The sequence below is a fragment of the Cinclus cinclus genome, chromosome 7, assembly GCF_963662255.1.
Source record: "Cinclus cinclus chromosome 7, bCinCin1.1, whole genome shotgun sequence".
NCBI classification, from domain to species: Eukaryota; Metazoa; Chordata; class Aves; order Passeriformes; family Cinclidae; genus Cinclus; species Cinclus cinclus.
In genome coordinates, this window is record NC_085052.1 from 33,638,614 (window position 1) to 33,659,742 (window position 21,129).

General features: G+C 52.6%; 2 protein-coding genes across 2 annotated transcripts in view; one reads left to right on the plus strand and one right to left on the minus strand.

Annotated features, from left to right (window-relative positions):
- Positions 1-21,129, plus strand: part of CDH23 (cadherin related 23) — a 167,843-nt gene that overhangs the window by 102,538 nt on the left and 44,176 nt on the right. The window contains exons 13-26 of the mRNA XM_062496854.1: positions 4,127-4,191; positions 4,700-4,937; positions 5,483-5,588; positions 5,692-5,819; positions 8,870-8,942; positions 9,184-9,300; positions 9,651-9,763; positions 11,800-11,907; positions 13,105-13,294; positions 14,093-14,238; positions 14,534-14,753; positions 15,537-15,689; positions 16,608-16,721; positions 17,905-18,053. Of these exons, the coding sequence (XP_062352838.1) occupies positions 4,127-4,191; positions 4,700-4,937; positions 5,483-5,588; positions 5,692-5,819; positions 8,870-8,942; positions 9,184-9,300; positions 9,651-9,763; positions 11,800-11,907; positions 13,105-13,294; positions 14,093-14,238; positions 14,534-14,753; positions 15,537-15,689; positions 16,608-16,721; positions 17,905-18,053 (1,920 nt within the window). The remainder of the gene's footprint in view (positions 1-4,126; positions 4,192-4,699; positions 4,938-5,482; positions 5,589-5,691; positions 5,820-8,869; positions 8,943-9,183; positions 9,301-9,650; positions 9,764-11,799; positions 11,908-13,104; positions 13,295-14,092; positions 14,239-14,533; positions 14,754-15,536; positions 15,690-16,607; positions 16,722-17,904; positions 18,054-21,129) is intronic.
- Positions 19,744-20,145, minus strand: C7H10orf105 (chromosome 7 C10orf105 homolog). Its single transcript, XM_062496062.1, has one exon. It carries the CDS (start codon positions 20,143-20,145, stop codon positions 19,744-19,746), a length of 402 nt encoding a protein of 133 aa, XP_062352046.1.

Here is a 21,129-nt window from a genome sequence, read left to right on the forward strand (position 1 = left end):
GCCAGCCAGCCACCACCTCTGTTCTTGCCTGATTGCCACCTCCCACCGGGCAGCTTCTCTTTAAAAGCCTGGGAGAGAGCACGGCCGGGCCAGGCAATGCTGACAAAAGAGCTGTTTTCCAACTAAAGTCATTCCATAACAACTTTAAGTCGGTTTTCTGTTGGTTTTCCATTCAGCTTTCACAGCCCAGTGATTGCATCTCACGGAAGCCCTTCACATTTGTCTCCTCCAAATCGCAAATCAAATCCCAAATCCCAGTGGCTACCAGCAGCTAGATGCTATTCCCCTGGGACCTGAGGTTGCCTAGAGGAAGGGATGTTTGGATGGCTGCCTGCTTTATACAAGCAGGTTTTGGTGCCTCCAAAAATCAGTAAGGATGCCAGGGCATGGCTCCCCACCCTGGAATTCCTGCACCACAGTCTGAGCAGCCCAGTCAGCCTCAACATCGCTTTCCTAGAAAACCACAATAGCAAAAAGCTAGGAAGCAGATGGGAATCCTCCTTCTGTTTGCTTTCCCAAGCCACAGGCATCTTGCTGGAGCAGGGACGAGGCTCTGCCCGGTCACTCAGTACCCTGACAGCTTTTTGACGTCCTGTAATTGCTTTCCTGCCACAACTCTTTTAAGCAGAGAGCTCCTGGCCAAAGCAATTTGTTCCCCATCAATTTTTATTTCCGGCTATGTGCATGTGAGGGAGGGAAAACAAAGAGGGCGAAGGAGAACAAACAGAGCTGGGACCTGCTCGGGCAGCAGCGTTCCCAGGGAAAGGTGGGAAGGGTTTGGCTCTTCAGCCAGGCAGGACATGTGCCCTGATCATCATCCCAGTGCGCTCTGCTCACCCCTGTAACCAGTTTCCAGCTGCTTGTCCTCGTCTGACACTTCTGGGGGCAGGACTGCCATGTCCCAGGGGCCCCGTGGGGGATCCCAGCCTCGAAGGGTTCTTCTTGGCTCTTTAAACCCTTGCCGGCTCCTCTGAGGCTGCTGTGAGTAGAGTTAATCTCCGGCAGTTTAAGGAGTCATTGAGTGGGTCTGGCGGATGATGAATGTCTAAACCATTACCGGGTGAAGCTCCATGGAGCTGTTTAAAACTGAATTCTCCCATGTAAATTTCTGCTCCATCAATCCTGATGACATGTCAAACATTGCTATTGTTTCCCCGAACAAATTGGACGACATGCCCTTTCCTGCAGATTTGCCCACGAGAGCAGAGCCAGCAGAGCCAGCTCCTCGCTTTTGTCTCCAGCTCGGGGAAGGGCACATGTGATGGCCCTTGGCGGGACAAAAGGAGACATCCCAAATATTTGTGCCTGGGGGATGCATATGGACAGAGAGCCAAGCTCATGGGTATTTCTGTGTGATTCATGTGCTGGGTGCCCACACCACTGAGCTGCAGCTCAGTGAATTAATCCTCTGGGCTATCCAGGCTTCCTCTTCTTGCCACTCTCCCAGAGTTTAGCTGCACAAATGTGGGATTCTTTAGAAACGGTCTGTGCTGGTGACAGCTTGTAAAAGTACAGATGTGGACCCGCATTTTCATCCTGCCCTTTTGCAGGCTCCAGTGGGCAAATCCTGCTTTAATATTCCGGGCAGGAGAGGAGAGCCATAAAAAGTCATTTGATTGCTTCTCCAGGTGGAACCCCGAGAAACTTCCAGCCAGATGCCTTTCCTCCCCGGGCTGTAGGAATGGATGCTTGCATGCTGGGGGGGAAAAGGAGTCAGTGATTGGGAAAAGCCACAGGAAAACAGCTGGGATTGCTGACAGCTCGGTGGGATTTGGGGTGTTCTGCAGGCGTGCGCTCTCTCGGAGCCCTTGGCATCACTCTGCAAAGGCAGAGCCCTTGGCATCACTCAACACACTCTGTGTGTTGCCTCCCCAGGGGCTTGAGCAGCTGAGCGTGCTTTTTACCTTAGAGGGGAAAAAGCTTGGTAATGCAGAAACAGGTGAAGGTCCCAAATTAAATATGCTGTGCGTGCGTGGTTTGGCTTTTATTTTAGCATGTTCCCTGTCACGCTCAACTAACCTTCTGCATTGCCCAGCATTATCTCCATGATGTTCAGTTGCCAGGAAAACCATCCAGCCGGCTTCACCTTCCACCTCCCTGGTGGAAATTAGGGACATTAATTAGCCCGGCTGGGGAGGTGGTGGACGGGGCAGAGTCAGGCTGCTCATCCTCCTGTCTCCGCAGGAAAGGGGTTTTTGATGGCACTTTTCATGTCATCACAGCCTGTGGTCCAGCCACCTTCCTGGCTCCCCTCTCCCTAGGGCTCCCATTCCCTCATCGCTAACCTTCTTTTAACCTTCCTCCTTCCCTATCTTTTTTTTTTTTTTCCTAGTCAGAAGAAAATTACACTTTCCCAGTGTTGTCTGTCACCGCAATAAGCACTTAGGAGTGCAATTGTATGGGGCCAAATGAAGGGAATTTGTTTTGCCCGTGCTTTCTGGTACTGTCAGACCCCCTGTAAATCATTATCTCATCACCAGCCCATCCAGGTGCGTGGAAAATGCTTTTCTGGGCTCTGCTCTCACACCAGCCACTTAGGAATTAATGCAACCGAGGGATTCGCAGCAGTTGTGGGCACAGAAGTAACGGATGGGAAAAATCCTGGCTGGAGGCTGAGGGCTGGCAGTGCTGAGGGTGCTCAAAGCCCTCAAGGGTTTTGGGTAGAGAGGACCCAAAAAAGGGTCTGGGGGGAGATGTTAGAATGGGGGCTTAACCCTGGAATGAGTTGGCTGAAGGATGCTGGTGTGGGTGGATAGGTGCTGCTCACTCTCTGGGCACCTCTCTGGGCAGATTTCCACAGTTTTCTTCCATTTTACCAAGGACAATTCCAATGCCCACGGAAAAGAAATCATATCATAGCAGTGGAAAGGAAAATCATCAAAATCAGTAGGTCTGGAAGGCTGGATCCACCAGAGCACCCTTTTGCTGGCAGCAGAAGTTCACTTCTCAGCCTGGGAAGATGTTTGGGGAGAAAAACTTGAATAATCCTGTCTGGTTTTCATGCCTTTTGCTCTCTGTCACCCCATGGTGTGGCAGGGCATCAGCGCACGGGGGTAAAGCTGTGCTCAAGCTCCTGCTTTGCTGTCAAGGGTAATCAAGGCCATCGATAAATCAGGAAGGTTTCAGGAACAAGCTGTGTTCCATGCCACTCCTAAAGTACAGCCTTTTCCTGGTATCTGGACATAAAATGTGTCTTTGACCCTGCTTCTTCACAGAGCTGTTGGTCTCTAAGTAATCCAGACAGGGCTCAATTTAGAAAATATAGTGGGGGGCAAAAAGGATATTTTGGGGATTGCATTCCGCCTTCCTCACCTAAAAATAAAATTTTCTGCTCCTTTTGCCTGCCGCTGCTCATGCATGTTTTATATATTCATTAGAGCAAAGACTTTAAAACATAAATAAATCTTGCTTTGCTCATCCAGAGCTGACACAGTGAGTTGTGAACACCTTCCCCAGAAGGTGCTGGTCATTTAGCCGTGACCAGCCTGCTCTGGCAGCTGCTGGTGGAGTAGGCACATCCCGCAGCATCCTGAGCCACTCCATCCGTGGGAATGCAGCAGATTGCACCCCCAGAAGGGCTGTCCTTGTTGAAAGCAAGACCAAAATCACTATTTCTTGCTTTTCCAGATCTGTGTTTTAACTTGAAGTGCAATAGGGTTTTTATTCCTCTGCTCTTCTTGTGGTTTGACACTGGCCAATGGGTGCCAGGCACCCATGAAAGCTGCTCACTCACCCTCCCATGTCACAGCTGGGCAAAGGAGAGAAAAAAAAAAAAATTAATGAAGGGTTCATGAGATAAGGACTGGGAGAAAACACTCCAAGGGCAGGTACAAAGTGAGTTTATTACTAACAAAATCAGAGGAGGAAAATGAGAAGTAAAATAAGCCCTTTAAAAACACCTTTTCTACTCCCTCAAGCCCTCCCTCCTTCCCACTGACAGCACAGAGAGACAGGGCGTGGAGGTTTGGGTCAGTTCATCACCCAAGGTTTTCTTCTGCTTGTCCCAGGGAGAGGAGTCCTTTCCCTGTGAGACCATAAATGGCAGCACACCAGGTCTGCAATGGTGTGTTCAATGTGACATTTCCATAAATGCCTTCGTTTATTAATTAAATTTTATCTTTTCCAGGCGACTGACAATGATGTGGGCACATATGGGAAAGTCAGTTATTTCTTCAGCGATGACCCTGACCGGTAAGTGTGACTGACTGGCAGGAGTTTGACCCTCCAAAATCCACTCCAAGAACCTCACTGGGTGATTAAAGGCACTGGTTATGTCCTACCTGTGAGATGCCCTGTGACTCCCTGTTTGTGCTGTCTCCCAGAGGTGTGAGTTCAGCACCTGCCTGATGCTCAGCATGTTTAATTGCCTTGCTAAGTAGGGACCTGCAGGCACCAGCATTGCTTGAGGCCAGCAAACGGATTTGCAGTGAGTTGTTGGCCCCTGGAGTAACACCTGTGGTGGAAAGCTGGGGAACAAACGTGGGCTGCCCAGCAGAACAGACCTGGGGGCCTCTGCACCCATTGTCTCTGCCTGTGGAGCATCACTGAGGGTTTCTTACTGCTCAACTCTGTGGAGCTCTTGAAGGTGTTCGGAGACCAGCAGAAAAAAGCCGTGAACTTCACACTGTCAGGCTGCTGCCTCTCCCTCTCCAGTGTGTGGTCACCGAGGCTTTTCCCCCTTCCTTTGCTGCCCCCTCAGTTTCTCCCTGGACAAGGACACGGGTGTGATCATCCTGACGGCTCGGCTGGACTTTGAGACCACTCAGCGCTACACCCTGACCGTCATCGCCCGGGACGGCGGCGGGGAGGAGACCACAGGACGCGTCAGGATCAACGTCCTTGATGTCAATGACAACGTCCCCACCTTCCAGAAGGAGGCTTACCTGGGGGCCCTGAGGGAGAACGAGCCCTCTGTTGCCCAGGTGGTCCGGCTCCGGGTGAGGGACTGCAGTGGCTCCTCCGCTTGGGATGTGCAGCAGGGAGGCAGGAGTGGGTTTGAACCACACAATGGTTTGGGTTGCAAGGGCCCTCAGAGCTCAGACAGTTCCAATCCCCTGCCATGGGCAGGAACATCTTCCACAAGACCAGGTTGCTCCAAGCCCCGTTCAGCTTGGCCTTGAACACTTCCAAGGACGGGGCAGCCAGACCTTCCCTGGGCAACCTGTGCCAGGGCCTCCCCACCCTCACAGGGGAGGATTTCTACCTGACATCTAATCTAAACCTCCCTCTATCAGTTTAAAATGATCAATACCTGCCACGGCTTTAACAAACATCTTCCAAAGCAGGTCCCAGCAACAGCTTCTTTCTCGTATGAGAGAATCAGGCAAGAGGAGGTTGGCTTATAGACCCCCCTCAGGACCCCTTATGGGAACAGCTCCCTCCATCACTTTTCCAGTCTCCTTGGGAGGCCTGCACCTCCCATCCCCTCAGCTCTGCCTGGCACAGCTCCCATGCCCATGCGTTCCCTCTGCTTACACCCTAGGCATCTGATGAGGACTCCCCTCCAAACAACCAGATCTCCTACAGCATCGTGCGGGCGTCTGCCTTCCGCGACTACTTCGACATCACGGTGTCGGAAGGGTACGGAGGTAGGTGCTGCTCCTGGCACCACGGGGACACCCCTGAGCGTGCCCACACCCTGCTCGGTGTGCAGGTGCTCCCCTGACCCCCTCCCTCTGTGCATCTTTCCAGTGATCAGCGTGAACCATCCCCTGGACTACGAGCAGGTGGCCAACGGTGTCATCTACCTGACGGTGATGGCCAAGGATGCCGGCAACCCGCCGCTCAACAGCACCGTCCCTGTCACCATCGAGGTGTTTGTAAGTGCCTGGCATTCCTCCGTGCTTTCCCTGCTCCGTAGCAGTGCTGTTCATTCATCAAAAACCCAACGAGACTATCCCACCCCGTGGATGTGTATGGGTGGATTCCTATTACACATGTCTCATGCCACAGCTAACCACGGGGGTGAGGAGCAGGGCAGGACCAGGTGTGGGAATCCCTCTGGAGGAGGGGTTTGTGCTGGGAGATGCAAAGCATCACAGCGCTCCTGGGGAAGATCAGATCAGTGTGTCACTTTGAGGCACGCTGTGGTTTGAGGGTGTCTGCAGGGAGGGATCAGTGACGGAGACAGTTTGGCTGATAACATGTCAGTCTCACAGCTGTGGCAGCGTCAGCCTGGGAAGGTGAAGGAGATAAAGGCAATGATGCTCTAAGATGGGAATGAAGTCCCATGAGCATGTCTCTCCTTCAGATCACTCACCGTGCTTGAGAGAGGGGGAACAAGGCAGCACCCAGGGAGTTAGTGGTGGTTAAATACATCCTTCCCACGCTGTGCTTTCAACAGCATAAACACCTCTTTTTCAAGACCACACTTCAGTGGGTCATCTCCCTGGCTTGGGTCTGTAGGCTGGCAGGGTTTAAGTAGCTGTCACTTCTCCCACTCTCAACCGAAGGGAGTTTCTCTCAGCTGGAAAAAGAAAAGAAATAAAAGCCAAAAACTAGGAAGAAAATGAGGGGGAAGTGTTTTGTGACGGCACTTGAGGAACAAGAGCGGTGAGAAGGCAGAACCGGAGCGAGTGTGGAGGGAGGTAATTTTTTTCCATCCTTTGGCTGTTGGTTTTTAATAAAGAAGTCAAACTCGCCTTGTAGATTTCCCATTAGGGGACAATACGCTTTTGTAGAGGGAGTCGCCGAATCAGAACTAATATTGCGCGCCGCGCCAGGATCCCAGGAAATAGCACCGCTAATAAGTTCCTGCCTCACTCCCTGCCACCAACGCCCTGCTCAGAGCCATGAGCTGGCGGCTCACGGTGTGCCTGTGCCTGGAGGAGAGGGGCTGTGTGCTTGGCATGAGCGTCTGCCACTCTCAGCATCCTTGGAGAGGGCAGGGAGTGCTAGGACAAGGGGGATCTGCTGCAGACTGGAGGAGAGGGGAGGTTTAGGTTGGATGTTGGGAAGAAGTCGTTCTCTGTGAGGGTGGTGAGACCAACAGCTCTGTGAAGAAGCAGGGTCAAAGACACATTTTATGTCCAGATACCAGGAAAAGGCTGTACTTTAGGAGTGGCATGGAACACAGCTTGTTCCTGAAACCTTCCTGATTTATCGATGGCCTTGATTACCCTTGACAGCAAAGCAGGAGCTTGAGCACAGCTTTACCCCCGTGCGCTGATGCCCTGCCACACCATGGGGTGACAGAGAGCAAAAGGCATGAAAACCAGACAGGATTATTCAAGTTTTTCTCCCCAAACATCAGGGTGCCCAGAGGAGCTGTGTCTGCTCCATGCCTGGCAGTGTACAAGGCCAGGTTGGATGGGGCCCTGAGCATCCTGGGATAGTGGAAGGTGTCCCTGCCCGTGGCAAAGAGCGAGAACTGTCTGAGCTTCAATGTCCCTTCCAACCCAATCCATTCTAGGACTCTATGATACAATGGCTGTCTGAGGGTGAGGTTGTAGGCAGGAAGGCTGAGGGCCAGAAGAAGCTGGTTTTAGCTGGTTGGGTGGATAACATCTTTCGTGGGAGTGGAATAGTGCCGGGTTCTGTGTGGCATCGCTGCAGGTGCCTTGGGGAGCTTTGGAGCTCCTGTGGCTGAAGTAGGAATTGTCCTTCTGCAGTAGAAAGCAGGTGCAGGCCAGCTCTGGCCAGATGGAGAGCCAGCCAGAAGCAAACCCTGCCTCCTTGGGACCAGCACTGCCGGGCCATGGCCTTTCTGAGCATGGCCTGATGATTTCAGGAACCTTAATGACACAAAACAGCATCTGCTCTGGCTGGTGTCCACCCAGCTGGAGCCCAGCTCAGCCCCATGCAGCTGCATGTGGATGCAAGGTCAGCCTCTCCAGTGCCTTTAACCTGCCCTGGGTTTGCCCTGGATGAGACCCACCAATCCCTGAGAGGATGAGGAGGAGGGATGGTGAGGAGGAGGGATGGTGAGGACACCACCAAGACTGGCAGCAAGTTCCTCATTGCCCTCAGAGGAGGGACCAGGAAAGTTGAGTGACTCAAAGGCTGATTAAAGATCACCTGCTTACAGAAACTAAAGCAGGGGCTGGCGATTTAATTGCAGCATGATGGGCATCACTGGCACGTGAAATTGCTTCAAATCTCAAGTTCGGTGGCAGCAGGAGCAGCTGAGCCTGCAGGTCCATCAGTGCTCTCCGGGTAGAAAACATATCCAGAGCAGCCCCAGGGAAATGGAGAGGTCCATAAAGGTGTTTCAATGTCCTGGCATCTCTGTCCTTCCCTCCATAGGCAGTTGGGTTTGGTTCATTTAAAGCAGATTCTTAACAATGTTTAAACAGCATTTAAAGCCCCCAGGAGGGAGCTTTAAACCAATCCAAAATCTGTTTTGGGGGATGTTGCAAACAACTGCTCCTGCCTGGTTTCTCCAGGATGGCTGTAGTCACTGGCAAAGACAGGCTTGGAGGGAGCACATTGGCATGCAAACCAGCTCCCCCGACCCCAAAATGCTATGGTTGCCCTCTGTGCAAACACCCACAACATTCCTCCTCTGGAAGGGAGGCATCCAAAGTTCAGTAGCTCCCCTGGCCTATCCAGTTTACCTCATGACCTTGTGGCCAGGATGACCTGGAATACTAAAGCCACCCCTGTACTGCTCAGGGAGGGAGGATCAGGTCTGTGCACGATGCTGTGGTGCTGGCAATCATGTCACCCGAGCCTCAGCCTCCCCCACAGTGAGTCCCTGGGCTCAGCCCCCCTGTGCCTCCCCCCCAGGGCCACCTTCCCTCGCTAGCGCCATAAACCAGTCACACCTTGAGATGCAGTCACCCAGAGGCATCCCCATATCAGACTTCTGCAGCTAGTTGACCATTTAGCCCTTTTCCCAACCAGCCTCTCGACTTTCTCTTTGCTTCAGGATGAGAACGACAATCCCCCCAGGTTCAGCAAGCCCTCCTATGTGATAACCATCATGGAGGACATCATGGCAGGTATGGGCCACACCCCTCCTCCTTCTCTGGGCTCCCAGGAGGGCCCTGGGTGTTTCACAGCCAGAATGGAGTGGGGAGTCCCTTTTGGGGAGGTGAAGTCTCATAGCTGTGGGGCCTGGGGGTTTGGCCACTTTGTGCATGTGCAGGAGAAGGGACTCCTTGGCTGGGTGACCTGCAGGAGCAGTGTGGGGGCACAGGGCAGTTCTGGCTCATCCCAGTCCTAATTTCTGCTTCCCTCAAGGAGCCACAGTGCTGTTTCTCAATGCCACAGACATGGACAGGTCCAGGGAGTATGGGCAAGAATCAATCATCTACTCCCTGGAAGGCTCCTCACATTTTCGGATCAATGCTCGCTCAGGTGAGCCTCTGGACGGGCTCTGCCCTTTTCCTTTCAGTTCCTTCTTTCACCCCCACCCTTCTGTCCTCTCCCCCAGTCAGCCTGCTTAGGAGTCCCACAGTTTAAGGGATTCACCAGGTTTCAGACACCAGCACTTGCTCTGTCACCCTGAGAGCTTCAGAAGAGGCTTCCGTGGAAACTCAGCTCCTCAGCCTGAGGAAAGGCTCAGCTGTGAAGGTTCCTGTTAGTTCAGGAGCTGCCAAGGTCCATCTGCTTGGATCCAAAAAAAAAAAGGGGGGACCATTTGTGGACTATCCTGACCTCGCTTTTAGGTGTTTCTTTTTTAACCTTGTCATCTCCTATGGCTGCAGGAGAAATCACAACAACATCTTTGCTGGACCGGGAGGCCAAATCCGAGTACATCCTCATTGTGCGGGCAGTGGATGGAGGTGTGGGGCACCACCAGAAGACAGGCATTGCTATGGTGAGTGGGGGGAGAACTCCCATCTCCTTGAGCCACTGGTGCCCACTTAGGGCTGGGACTGTGGAGAGCTGCAGTGTTTCATTTTCGCTGTGTGAAGAGCACACTATGGTTCCTGTCCTCTGCACTACCCCTGTTGCTGCTCCCAAGATGACTGTCCAGGTGCTGTAAATCTTGAAATCAGCTTTCTTTCCTGGAAAAATGTTCACACAGGAGCCACCTGGCTTTCCAGAGCCTGTGGATGTGGTAGTGAGTCCTATTCCACCTGCAGAACGCTCTCTTTGTTCCTTTTGAGAAGGGGCTTACTCGGAGAGCCTGCAGGTACATGTGGTTATTCCTTAGTCTATTCCCATGCTGCCTGGGTCAAGGGTTTCCAACCAGTCCAGAATGCCCCTGCTCCTGGGAAGGTTCTGGTGGAGCTGCAGGTTGAAGCCTTGTGCTTTGCCTTGCCCTTTTCAGGCCTCAGGGAACCCCATTGTTGGCAAAGCCAGCAGGAAATATCAGGAGATCAAAAAGCCAAGGATCCATCCTTGATGATCTTAAAGTCTTTTCCAACCTTAACTGTTCCATGATTCTCTCTCTTACTGCTCATGGCATCACATTTCTTTGGATATTTCATTGTTTGGATGCTCCTGCTGCTGGCACGCTTAGTTGGATTGCAGGAGAGACGTCCGACACAACGCAGGGCGATGCAGGAAAATTTGTGGTTGTTCTGAGGAATAGCCCTAAAATAATTGTCCCTCCTGCCGAGGGCCATCAGGAGGTCTGTGGTAGCAGACTGGAAGCTCCCTGAGGAACCTCCCAGAGATGTGTGATGGCCTTGGCCAGGCACCAGCGTGGCCTGTGGAATGCTGAGATCTCCTTTGGGGCTCCAGATGGGATTGTGTTCCTAATAACCTTGTTAAAAGGCAAGACAAGGGGGGGAAAGATGCCTCCTGACCCCTAAAAAGTTAAAGAATATTAAAACTCAGTGAGACTGGGGCAGCTGAGTAAGTTTGTCTGCTTGGATATACACCTGGCACTCAAAATAATCCTTTCAGATCGGGAATAAGGGTGTCCAGGTAATGTGAAGCACATGAGAAGCTCGGAGTAAGGATGGGTCGCCAACATTCCCCAGGGATCACCGTGGTGCCTTGGCTTGTCCCCGGTGTCCGGACTGGCCTCTGCTGCCACAGGGTGGCACCAGCAGCTCAGCCTGGTGTGACAGTGGCCTGGCAGCAGAGAAGATCCCTGGAAAAGCTCCTCCCGGACCTGCTGAGGGATGGGGGGCTCCTCTGGAGCTGCAGCCCTTTCCCTCAGGACACCTGCAGAGCCCCACAAGCTGGGGAGAAGGGGGTGCTGTGGGGAGGTGAGAGACTCCCAGGCAGCAGGATGCATCCCAGAGCCTCGCTGCTGTCACTGGGATGCCATTTGTCACACTGAAAATGAGGACAGGTGACACTTTCAGACACCATCCTCACCCCTGCTCTTGTCTTTACACCTCCCAGCCCCTGTTTACCCTAATCTCCCGATATCTCATTTATTCTTGGGTTTTCTCCTGCTGCTTTTTACCAGTCACTCAGATTTTCCCTTCCTTTCCTGCCACGTTCCCACTGCATGCTCTCCTCCACTGATTTTCATCCCTCTTCCAGTGAAGGAGTTGCTTGAAGACACACATACACCTCGTGCCCTGTGGTTGTTCTTAACTGTGATAAACACACAGGAACAAAACCCAGTTCAGCTATGCTAAGGAGCCTTGGCTGCAGAATTGCAGGATGTTGATTTTTTTTCACAGGTTTTCCCTCCAGAGTGTGAACACAGAATCACAAAACCATAGAATAATTCAGGTTGGAAAAGGTCTCTAAGAGGATCAGGTCCAGCCATGCCAAGCCCAGCACTAACCCAGGTCTCCAAGTGCCACAACTCCACATCTTTTAAATTCCCTGAGGGATGGTGACTCTGCCACTGCCTGGAACACACGTTGGGTACATCCATGAGATATTCCGTGCCTCAGGAACCTGCACCTCCTGCAGCAGCTTTCCTTCCTTGCTCTCTCACAGGTGAACATCACGCTGCTGGACATCAATGACAACTATCCCACCTGGAAGGATGAGCCCTATTTCATTAACCTGGTGGAAATGACCCCCCCCAACTCGGATGTCACCACGGTATGTGTGAGGCAAGGTTGTGCCAAAGGGTTGGCTGGAGCAGAGGTTCACCTGCAAAGGGGTGTCACCTCCAAACGGGTGTCACCTCTGTCACCTTCAGCCCGGCACCCTCTTGCAGAATTCCATTTAAAAGCTTCCTCCTGCTGCTGACCATCCCCTGTGTTTCTTCTCCCTTCTGGGATTTTTTCTTTTCCTCTTCAAATTGTGTGGATTGTGGCCAAATCCTTCTTTTCTTAGCCTCGCCTGCGACCTCCTTCAAGGACCTCTCTGAAAGACTTTGATTTACAGTCTTTCAAGTCCCTCTGGTGAAATAAAAGAGAAGGAGAGGGGGAGGCTTCTATTCCATCACGCCAAGAGAAGAATGACGGGAACAAAATGGAAAATAAATGAGGGAAAAGTGAAGAGAATCCACAAAATCATATAAGGAGGAAGAATGCAAAAAAAAAAAGGGATTTTTTTTTTTTTTAAGGGGGAGAAGGGTCTGGCAGTGCTGACTGAGCCAGAGCACAGTTTTCTCTCCTTCAGCCCTGCTGCTCAGTGCCAGCTTGAAGTCATCTTGCCTTTGACAACCCAATTAGTTGCTGGGAAAATAATTATTTTGTCACTGATGCGATGTAAATTCAGCTGCGGGACAAGCAGCGGGAGCTGGGGAAGTTATGAGAGCAATGAAATTGGGGTGTTTTTCTAATGTAAATGTCCCCTGTAATTAAAAACGTCACAGGGAGAACAATAAAGCACAAAATATCTGGTGTGGAGGAGAGCTCCACCAAAGAATTATTCCCAGCGTTCCTGATGTGACAGCACAAGTTCCTCAGCACGTCTCTTTGTCCCATTTGCTTTATTTTTTCAAGGGGTACTCGTTTTTTATCTGGTTTTATTCAAAAGGAGGAAAATCCAGTTTGATTGCTGTGCATTTTTGTCTTGTCATGCTGTTACCTCCTGTGCTCACAGGCCAGTTTTGGGGACATTTAACACCAGAGCAGAGGTCCCAAGGGTGAAAAAACCCCTGCAAATTTTATGAAAAAAAAAAAAAAAAAGTCATGAGAATACAGAGCTGGATGGAGGAAGAACTTCTTGCTGCTGCTGCTGCTGCAGGGAGGCCAAGCTCGACACCAGCAAAATTCCACAGGGACTCCCCATGGCAGTTAATTCCCAGCACTCTGCTGTAAGTCTGTGCTGTTCCCCTAACTTTGGCAGGTGGTGGCTGTTGACCCGGACCTGGGGGAAAATGGCACAGTGGTGTACAGCATCAGGCCTCCCAACAAGTTCTACAGCCTCAACAGCACCACGGGCAAGATCCGCACGTCGGGCGTGCTGCTGGACCGGGAGAATCCCAACGCCCAGGAGGCCCAGCTGATGCGCAGGATCGTGGTGTCCGTCACCGACTGTGAGCTCCCACCCCACCCTGGTTCTCTTCACTGTTGAGCTGAGCCTTCCCCCAGCCTGGTCTTGCCTTTATGACAGAGCGTCCTCTGTTTTCTTTTCTCCTGTTTTGAGCAGGAGTGTTTCTGAGGTCAAAAAATGGGAGTAGCTTGAAAGCTGCTGCTGAGAAAAACTAGAAAACCCTCTCAGTCATTCATGTAGCAGCCATGAGAATGAGCCTGAGAGGCAGGAACTCTCTCTCCCCTCAAACTTGCTCCATTGGCATCACAATCAATTTGAGCAGGTGAGGGAAACAGAGCTGATGGGTTTTCCTCTGGAAATATTGCAGCAGGGAAGCTTTCCTTAGGGAAAAAAAAAAGGTAGATATACAAAGATAATTCTTTGTTTTCAGGACAAAGGGGAGTGGTTTTAAACCAAAAGAGGAGAGATTGAGATACGATGTTGGAAGGAAATTCTTTACTACGAAGGTGGTGGAACAGGTTGCCCAGAGAAGCTGTGTCTTGCTCTAACCCTGGAAGTGTCCCAGGGCAGGCTGGATGGGGCTTGGAACAACCTGGTCTAGTGGAAGGTGTCCCTGCCCATGGCAGAGGATTGGAATTAGATTATCTGTAAGGTCCCTTCCAACGCAAACCAATCTAGGATTCTGTCTAATTGTCCATCTGTGGCAGATCATCCATGACAAATCAGGGCCATCACCCCATCCTGCACTGCCATCTGCACAGAGGGTGAGGGCTTATTGTAGGGGAAAGGGGTGGAAACAACTCAAGTGTTAACCTTGACACCCCATTCCTGGCCTTCACAGGTGGGAGGCCACCCCTGAGAGCCACCAGCAGTGCCACAGTTTTTGTCAACCTGCTGGACCTGAACGACAATGACCCCACTTTCCAAAACCTGCCCTTCGTCGCCGAGATCGCCGAGGGCCTTCCCGCGGGCTCCTCTGTCTTCCAGGTGAGCTTGTCCCACTGCTACCATTCCTCACGCTGGGAGGTGCTGCTGTCCCTGCCATGGCTTCTGCGAAGCGAGCTAGCAACACATTCTCTCCCTTCTCTTCATCTCTTCCACCTCCTCCATCTTCTCCATCTCCTTCCCTTTGCCATCCTCTAGCAATGTAACGGGAGGATGCAGAAGGGTTTGTGCATTTTCACCCCACGGGTCCTCCAAGGCCATTTCATCCCTGCATCCCAAAGGCACTGGGGATTTCTGTACCACAGGCAGGAGATGATTAGGGTGCTCTCCCCACCAGGTGGTGGCCATCGACCTGGACGAGGGTCCCAACGGGCAGGTGTCGTACCGCATGCAGGTGGGGATGCCCCGCATGGATTTCCTCATCAACAGCACCAGCGGGCTGGTCAGCTCCACAGCCGTGCTGGACAGGGAGAGGATCCCTGAGTACTACCTGAGGGTGGTGGCCAGCGACGCCGGCGCGCCTGCCAAGAGCTCCACCAGCACCCTCACTGTCAAAGGTGGGTGTGCCCAGACCCCACCAGGACAAGGACACCTCACTGCAGGAAATGCAGTTTCTGTGGGAGACACCCTGAGGCCTGGAAAAAGGATCAGGTCTGGCTTTGTGTACATTAGGACATAGGGATGGCTCCCATCACACTGCAGAGATGGGGAGAATATTGGTTTTTCTGGCAGTGCCCCCAAATTCTCCTTTTTTTTCCCCCCCCTCCATTCCCCCATTCCCAGTGTTACTTTTCTTTTACTTCAGCATGCATGCCTGGACAGCCCACGCAATACCAGTACAGATCTGGAACCTTATTGCGTGGTCTGTCTTTAATTTAATACCTTGCTGTTTACTGGCTTTGTGCAAGTCTAGTGCTGGGAAAGGATAAATGTCATCTGGAAATAAACTGACCCTGGGTTGTCCCCAGGCCTGAGTTTGGAAAGAAGTTCCTGGTCCTGTACATTCAGAGCTCTCTGCCATGCCCCAGGAAATACTGAGCTTATATTTAAGCCCCCAGATTTTCTTTTGAATGGGGATGGAAACAGACTTAGTGACTTGAATTACAGTGATGCAATGTGGTTTTTTTGGCTGAGAGGAGGGTGATCTGTGGGTATCAGAGGCAACCAAATACAGCTTACAGCCACTTTGCAGGCAGCCCCACCGCACAAAAAGCAGGGAGAGTCAGGCAGAGCATTCCCTGGGATGCCAAGAGCAGCAGGAGGGGGATTCGGGAGCCCAGCAGAATCAGCCTGGAATCTAGAGTAGGGGCAGCACACTCAGCTCTGCTCCCCTTTTCCAGTTCTGGATGTGAATGACGAGAACCCCACCTTCTTCCCCGCCGTCTACAACGTGTCCCTGCCAGAGAACGTGGCCCGGGATTTCAAAGTGGTCCGGCTGAACTGCACAGATGCCGACATCGGGCTGAACGCCGAGCTCAGCTACTTCATCACAGGTGGGAGCCCCACTCAGGACGGGAGCCCCGGCCGCAGGAAGGCACAGGTTGCCCCAGGGCGTTCTGTGCTCTGAGCGCTGCCCTTCCCAGCCCCTCCAAACCTTGTCCGGCATCGCCCGCTGATGAACAGCCCCGCTCGGCTCCCGGCCACGCTGACCACTCTGCTGACCCCAGCTCCCCCAGAAAAGGACGGGCAGGATACAGCTAGGGAGCAAGGGCTGGGGTGGTTCTCGTGAGTGTTAAGGGCTAGGAGCCGTAAATGGAATTTTGGGGCATTTTGTAGCCCCACGGGCAGGTGTGGTTGGGCGGGCAGCGATGCAGCGCCCGGCTCGCTGCAGCACCTGCAGCACCTGCAGCAGGAGGCTGGGGAATCCCCTGGCCATGGTTTGACTTGCAAACTGAGCCTCTCAGGGAGAGAGTAAAGAACGGAAGTGTCGCCAGAGAGTCATTTTTCCCACAATAGCAGTCTGCTGTTTCACATCATGGCCCTGAGACGGGGTGTGCCGTCCCACAGATACCACAGCTCACGTGCAGTTTGCTTCCGAAGCATTCAGGAAAAGATTCAGCTTTTCCCATGGCTGTTGGATTTTTCCTGTGCTCTGCCAGGGGACAAGATACAAAACCATCCTTGCACAGCTGGGCTGACCCCACGCCCAGGCTGCAGGATCCTAGGAAATGGCCTCAAATTCCACCAGGGAAGGTTCAGATTAGAGACTGGGAAACATTTCTTCACTGAAAGGGTAGCCAGGCATTGTGGATAGTGGATGCTTCATCCCTGGAGGTGTTAAAGGTCAGGCTAGAGCAGCCTGGTCTAGTAGGTGTCCCTGCCCATGGCAAACTGTTGGAACAAGATGATCTTTAAGGTTCCTTCCAACCCAACCCATTCCAAGTTTCTATTCTACTTGTCCTTTGCTGCAGGTGGGAACCAGGATGGCAAATTCAGCGTCGGCTTCAGGGACGGGGTGGTCAGGACAGTCGTGAGCCTGGACAGGGAGACCGTGGCATCCTACACACTGATCCTGGAGGCCATTGGTAAGGATTTCCCAGGAATCCCTGCCACACAGACCCATGGGGTGGCCATGCACGTGTCAAGCTCCCTTGCAGGCATGTTGGAGGCGCAGCAACCTCCAAGGCACTCTGCAAACCAGACCCTGTGCCTGGTGTTAACATCTCACAGCCCATGTGAATTAATATGTCCCATATCCATCATGACTTTTGCAGAGGGTGTATTCTCCTCTCAGGTTTGCCCAGCCCCAGGGCTCTCCCTTTCACCCAGGGAAGGAAGGCCCCTTGCTCCTGAGAGGCTTCACACCGTCCAGGGCAGCCCTGTACCAAAAAATGCCAACACCACAGCATCATTCCCGTCAAGACATGCCAGCCCCTGGCTCTATGGCTGCTGATTAACCCTGAGCCACCTGGCACAGGCAGAGGGTCCATATGCCAAACTCAGCTTGGCTGTCATCCCCAGAGCTTTATAATGATGTGCCTGTTCACAGATGACTTGGATGTCCCTTTTGAAAGGGGAAATAAGTGGCCTGGACAGAAATGTTGGGGGCACATCATTGCCGATGCCACAGGGATGCTGCATTTCCTGGGCACACAGGGCTGGATCCCAAGGGGCAAAGGATCTGTTGTGCCCCTCCAATGGGGATCACAATGCCTGTGTTTGCCCCAGACCCCAAAGGCTCCCAATTGGGTGGGTTTAGCCTGCAAAACAGGCATGTTAAAAAAATCCAACCCAAATCTTCCAGGCTTCCCAGTGCCTCATTCTCCCTGACAAATCCAAGAGCTCTGCTGTCATGTCCTTGTCTATGAACCATCCTGCTGCTCTTTGGCTGTGAACTGAGCTGCAGCTGTGGAAAACTCATCAGGCTGTTTTCACCTCCCAAATCCCTGGCCTCCAGCAGTCCCTTCACTGGGTATATGGAATTGAAAATCCTCTCTAATGATCAGTTGCATTTCTAGCCTCACTGGGCTCCATGGCAGAGCTTGGAGGTGGTTTGGCTTTTCCTCTTTTTTTCAGAATAGAAAGGTGGGGGGGGGGGGGGGAGGGAACTAAATCCCATGGTTCAGTGTGGGCTTTGAAAGCTGCAAAAAGATGAAATGTTTTGGTTTATAAATCTTGATCCTGTTATTTCAGCAGCCATGGGCTGAGCACCAGCTGTGCAAAGAGGAGGTGGCTGAGCCTCCCTCCCTCACCTTTCTCTCCCTACAGACAACGGCCCCACCGGGAACCGGCGCACCGGGACTGCCACGGTGTACGTGACCGTCCTGGATGTCAATGACAACAGACCCATCTTCCTGCAGAGCAGCTATGAAGTCAGTGTCCCCGAGGACATCCCGGCTGCCAGCAGCATTGTGCAGGCACGTGTGTCTTCCCCTGGCACCCCAGTGTGGGAGGTGGGAGTCCCCCACTAACTGTGCCCACTGTCCATGAGCTGCTGGAAGCCCAGGGCAGGGATTTTCTCTCCCCTTCAGTGTTCTGTTCTCTCAGGACAGGGAGAGATGTATTTTTGCTCGTCCACCCCTCTGCTAGTCCAGGCTGTGAGTGGCGGGGAGAAGGCAGCAAAGAACAAGGAAAAATTAAGAAACTCGCCCCATTTCTGCAGGGGGTGAGAGGAGAAGAGCCAAGCCCTGTGCTGGTGAGGCCACTTTGGCTACATCCCTGTTTCCCCCCTCCTCCCAAACAGAGCTCTCCAAGGGGAGGGAGAGGAGTGCCGCAAAGAGATGCTCGGAGAGGGAGAAAAGCATTTGGGCTTTGCTTTCATTTTTGTTGCTCTTCGCGGGAGCGGTGGGCAGAGCTGAATGGCTCAGTAAGCACCGAATGAATGCGGGCATTCACACGGGTTTCCAGCATCCCTTCCAGCCCTGGGCTCTTCTGGAGCGGGCACCAAAGGCTCTTTGCAGAGGGCCCTGGGAAGGCTCCTCCTGCCTTCAATACCTCTGCCGGCACGGAGAAAGGGGCAGCTTTGTCCCTGGTAGGGCGGGCAGGATGAGTCACAGGCAGAGAAGAAAGGAGCCTTTTGCCTCCTGCCACAAAGATTTGCCGGGAGCCGTGTGTCTGCTCAGGGCGGCCGGTCCCCAAGGAATCCTGTGGTTCCTCATCACCTGTTGTGCTATGGCACGGTGTACCCGATGTCTCTGGGATCTGACACCAGTCTGCAATCCCAGGATGGAGGTGTGTCCCTGCACAGGTCTCCTCAAATTGAGCTGGTTTGGCAAATTGGAGGAATGGAGGGAATTCCAGTCTGACTGGTGTCAGAGTGCCTTTTCTTAGAATCTGCTTCCCAAAAGAGGGGGATGACCTTGGAAGTCCAAGGCAAAAGAGAGGAAGTAACTGGGGGAAGTCGTTTTTCCACAGAACAACATGGAGGAGAAACAGAAACGTGCCATCACTCAGCTTTAGTTTAATTTACACCTTCAGTGTGAGCCATTTGTACAGAAGGTCTCTCCCTTCAAATGCATCCCCACATCCCCGGGGCAGCAGGAGAGTTTCTGAATGTTTCCCCATCCCTTTCTCCCAAAACCAGGCAGACCAGAGAGCAGGAATGGGAATGCAATTGCACAGCAATTGCATGGAAGGAGGTGACAGGGACCAGGCAGCACGTGCGGACATGAGGCTCCCTCCACCAGCTCGAGGGGGGAAATGTCCACTGAGGATTGCATTCTGTGGAGCAGGTTTGCCCTGGGCTGCCTCTTTCCAGGTAGCCAGGTTGCTCCCGTTCTCTTCCAGGCTATTTGTTCAGGTGGAGCACAACTTGCACAATGTTTTCCGAAAGAAATGAAGCAGCAGGGGTTTTTTTTGGACCACCCGCTGGTAGTTATGTGTGGGTGTAGTTTGGATGCCTCCACCTTCCCTGGCAGGAAGCAGTAACCTGGAAAGCATCTGGGAGCCTGGCATTGCAAAATTTCCTGGTTTTTGCAGAGCCACTGCAAATTTCCAGAGTCACTGCCTGGAAATGAGTTGCTCAAAGGGTCTCTGTCGGGTTGCTCAGGATACCAAGAGATACTTGAGAAGGGAGCCAAAACCTTGGGAAAGAGTAGCAGGGCAAGATCACATTTTGGTGGACTCCATGATGCGCCAGTCCTGGCTGGGACAGGGGAGGGGGCTCTGAGACATCAGCTGGCTCCTCCTGAAGCTGCTGATGGAGCACCTCAGGGAGCCCAGACGCTTCCAGAGCCTCAGCTGGGGCTCGCTGGCATCCACGGGGTGGTGGGGCAGGCACTCCTGTGGACCAGAGAGGGACCAGACCAGCGCCACTGGCTTGCAGAGGGTGACAAAGATGAGGAGGGTGGCCAGGACCAGGAAGATGCAGATGACCCCGCCGATGATGGGCAGCCAGTCTGTCACCTGAGGGGATGCAGCACTGGGTGGGACCAGCTCCGTGGTGGGAACCAGAAGGCCAAGGACAGGCAGGGTGGGAGAGGAGTCGTTGGCAGAGTCCTCTGTGCTCATCTTCCCTGCACTGCAAGGTGATACAGAGAATTGGCACAGGGGGTTACCACGTGGAAGCTGGACAGACAGCCACCCTCTGGTTAAACTGGTGGATTCTTGTCATGCCTCGATGCCCAAGATTCTCTCAGCCATGTTTTCAGTGGCACAGGGGGACAGGAGGTGTCCATCCAACCCCACAGAGGTGGGGTCTACTCTTGCAAAGTATCGCTCTGAACTGAAGTGCAAAACCACCTGGCAAAGAAACCTACCACTATTTACCAGGGCCCTGGGAGGACACTTTTAGGGAGCACACACACATTGCATGAAGATTTTCTGGAAGAGATAAATATCCATGTACTACAGAAAGTTCAAAATCCTCCCCCCCTCCCCAGCTGTTGAGGTTCGGTTCTCCTCTGTTCCCCAAAAATGCAGGTTTGTTGAATTGGCTGTCATTTGGGACTTTTGTGATTAATCTCCTGAAGAAATTGGACAGTTGGTTGAGCCTGTGCCCTGATAAGTCCCCATCAAGCTGTGATATTGTACTAGCACTGATTTTATTATTTTGCAGGGGCGAAGAATAACACCCTCACCCTACCTTGTGTCAAAAATCCTTGTGTCAGGCATTTTGCTGACCTGCTTTCAGGCTCAGACATGTCACAGGTGATGCAAACCAGCTTCCCAAAGTGTTAGCAGCGATAGCTCTTACCTAACACCGGGTGGAGACTGCCCTCTCTTTCTCCCAACAGGTCAGAGCCTCACAAGAGCATTTTGCACCCACTTTTTTGCTCACATGCACCCCCCAACCCAAGACAGGCTGTGTCAGGGTCTGGCATCTCTCCAGATGGAGATGAGGAGATGAGGGCTGGGGAAATCCTGTTTGTGCCAACTCTCTTGATGAAGCTTTATCATGCTGACTTTCCTGTGAAAATATGGGAGAGCTGCCTAACTGGTCTGTGGCTGGGCAATCTCCTGGTGAACTTGGGTTTGGATTGAACCAATTTAAAA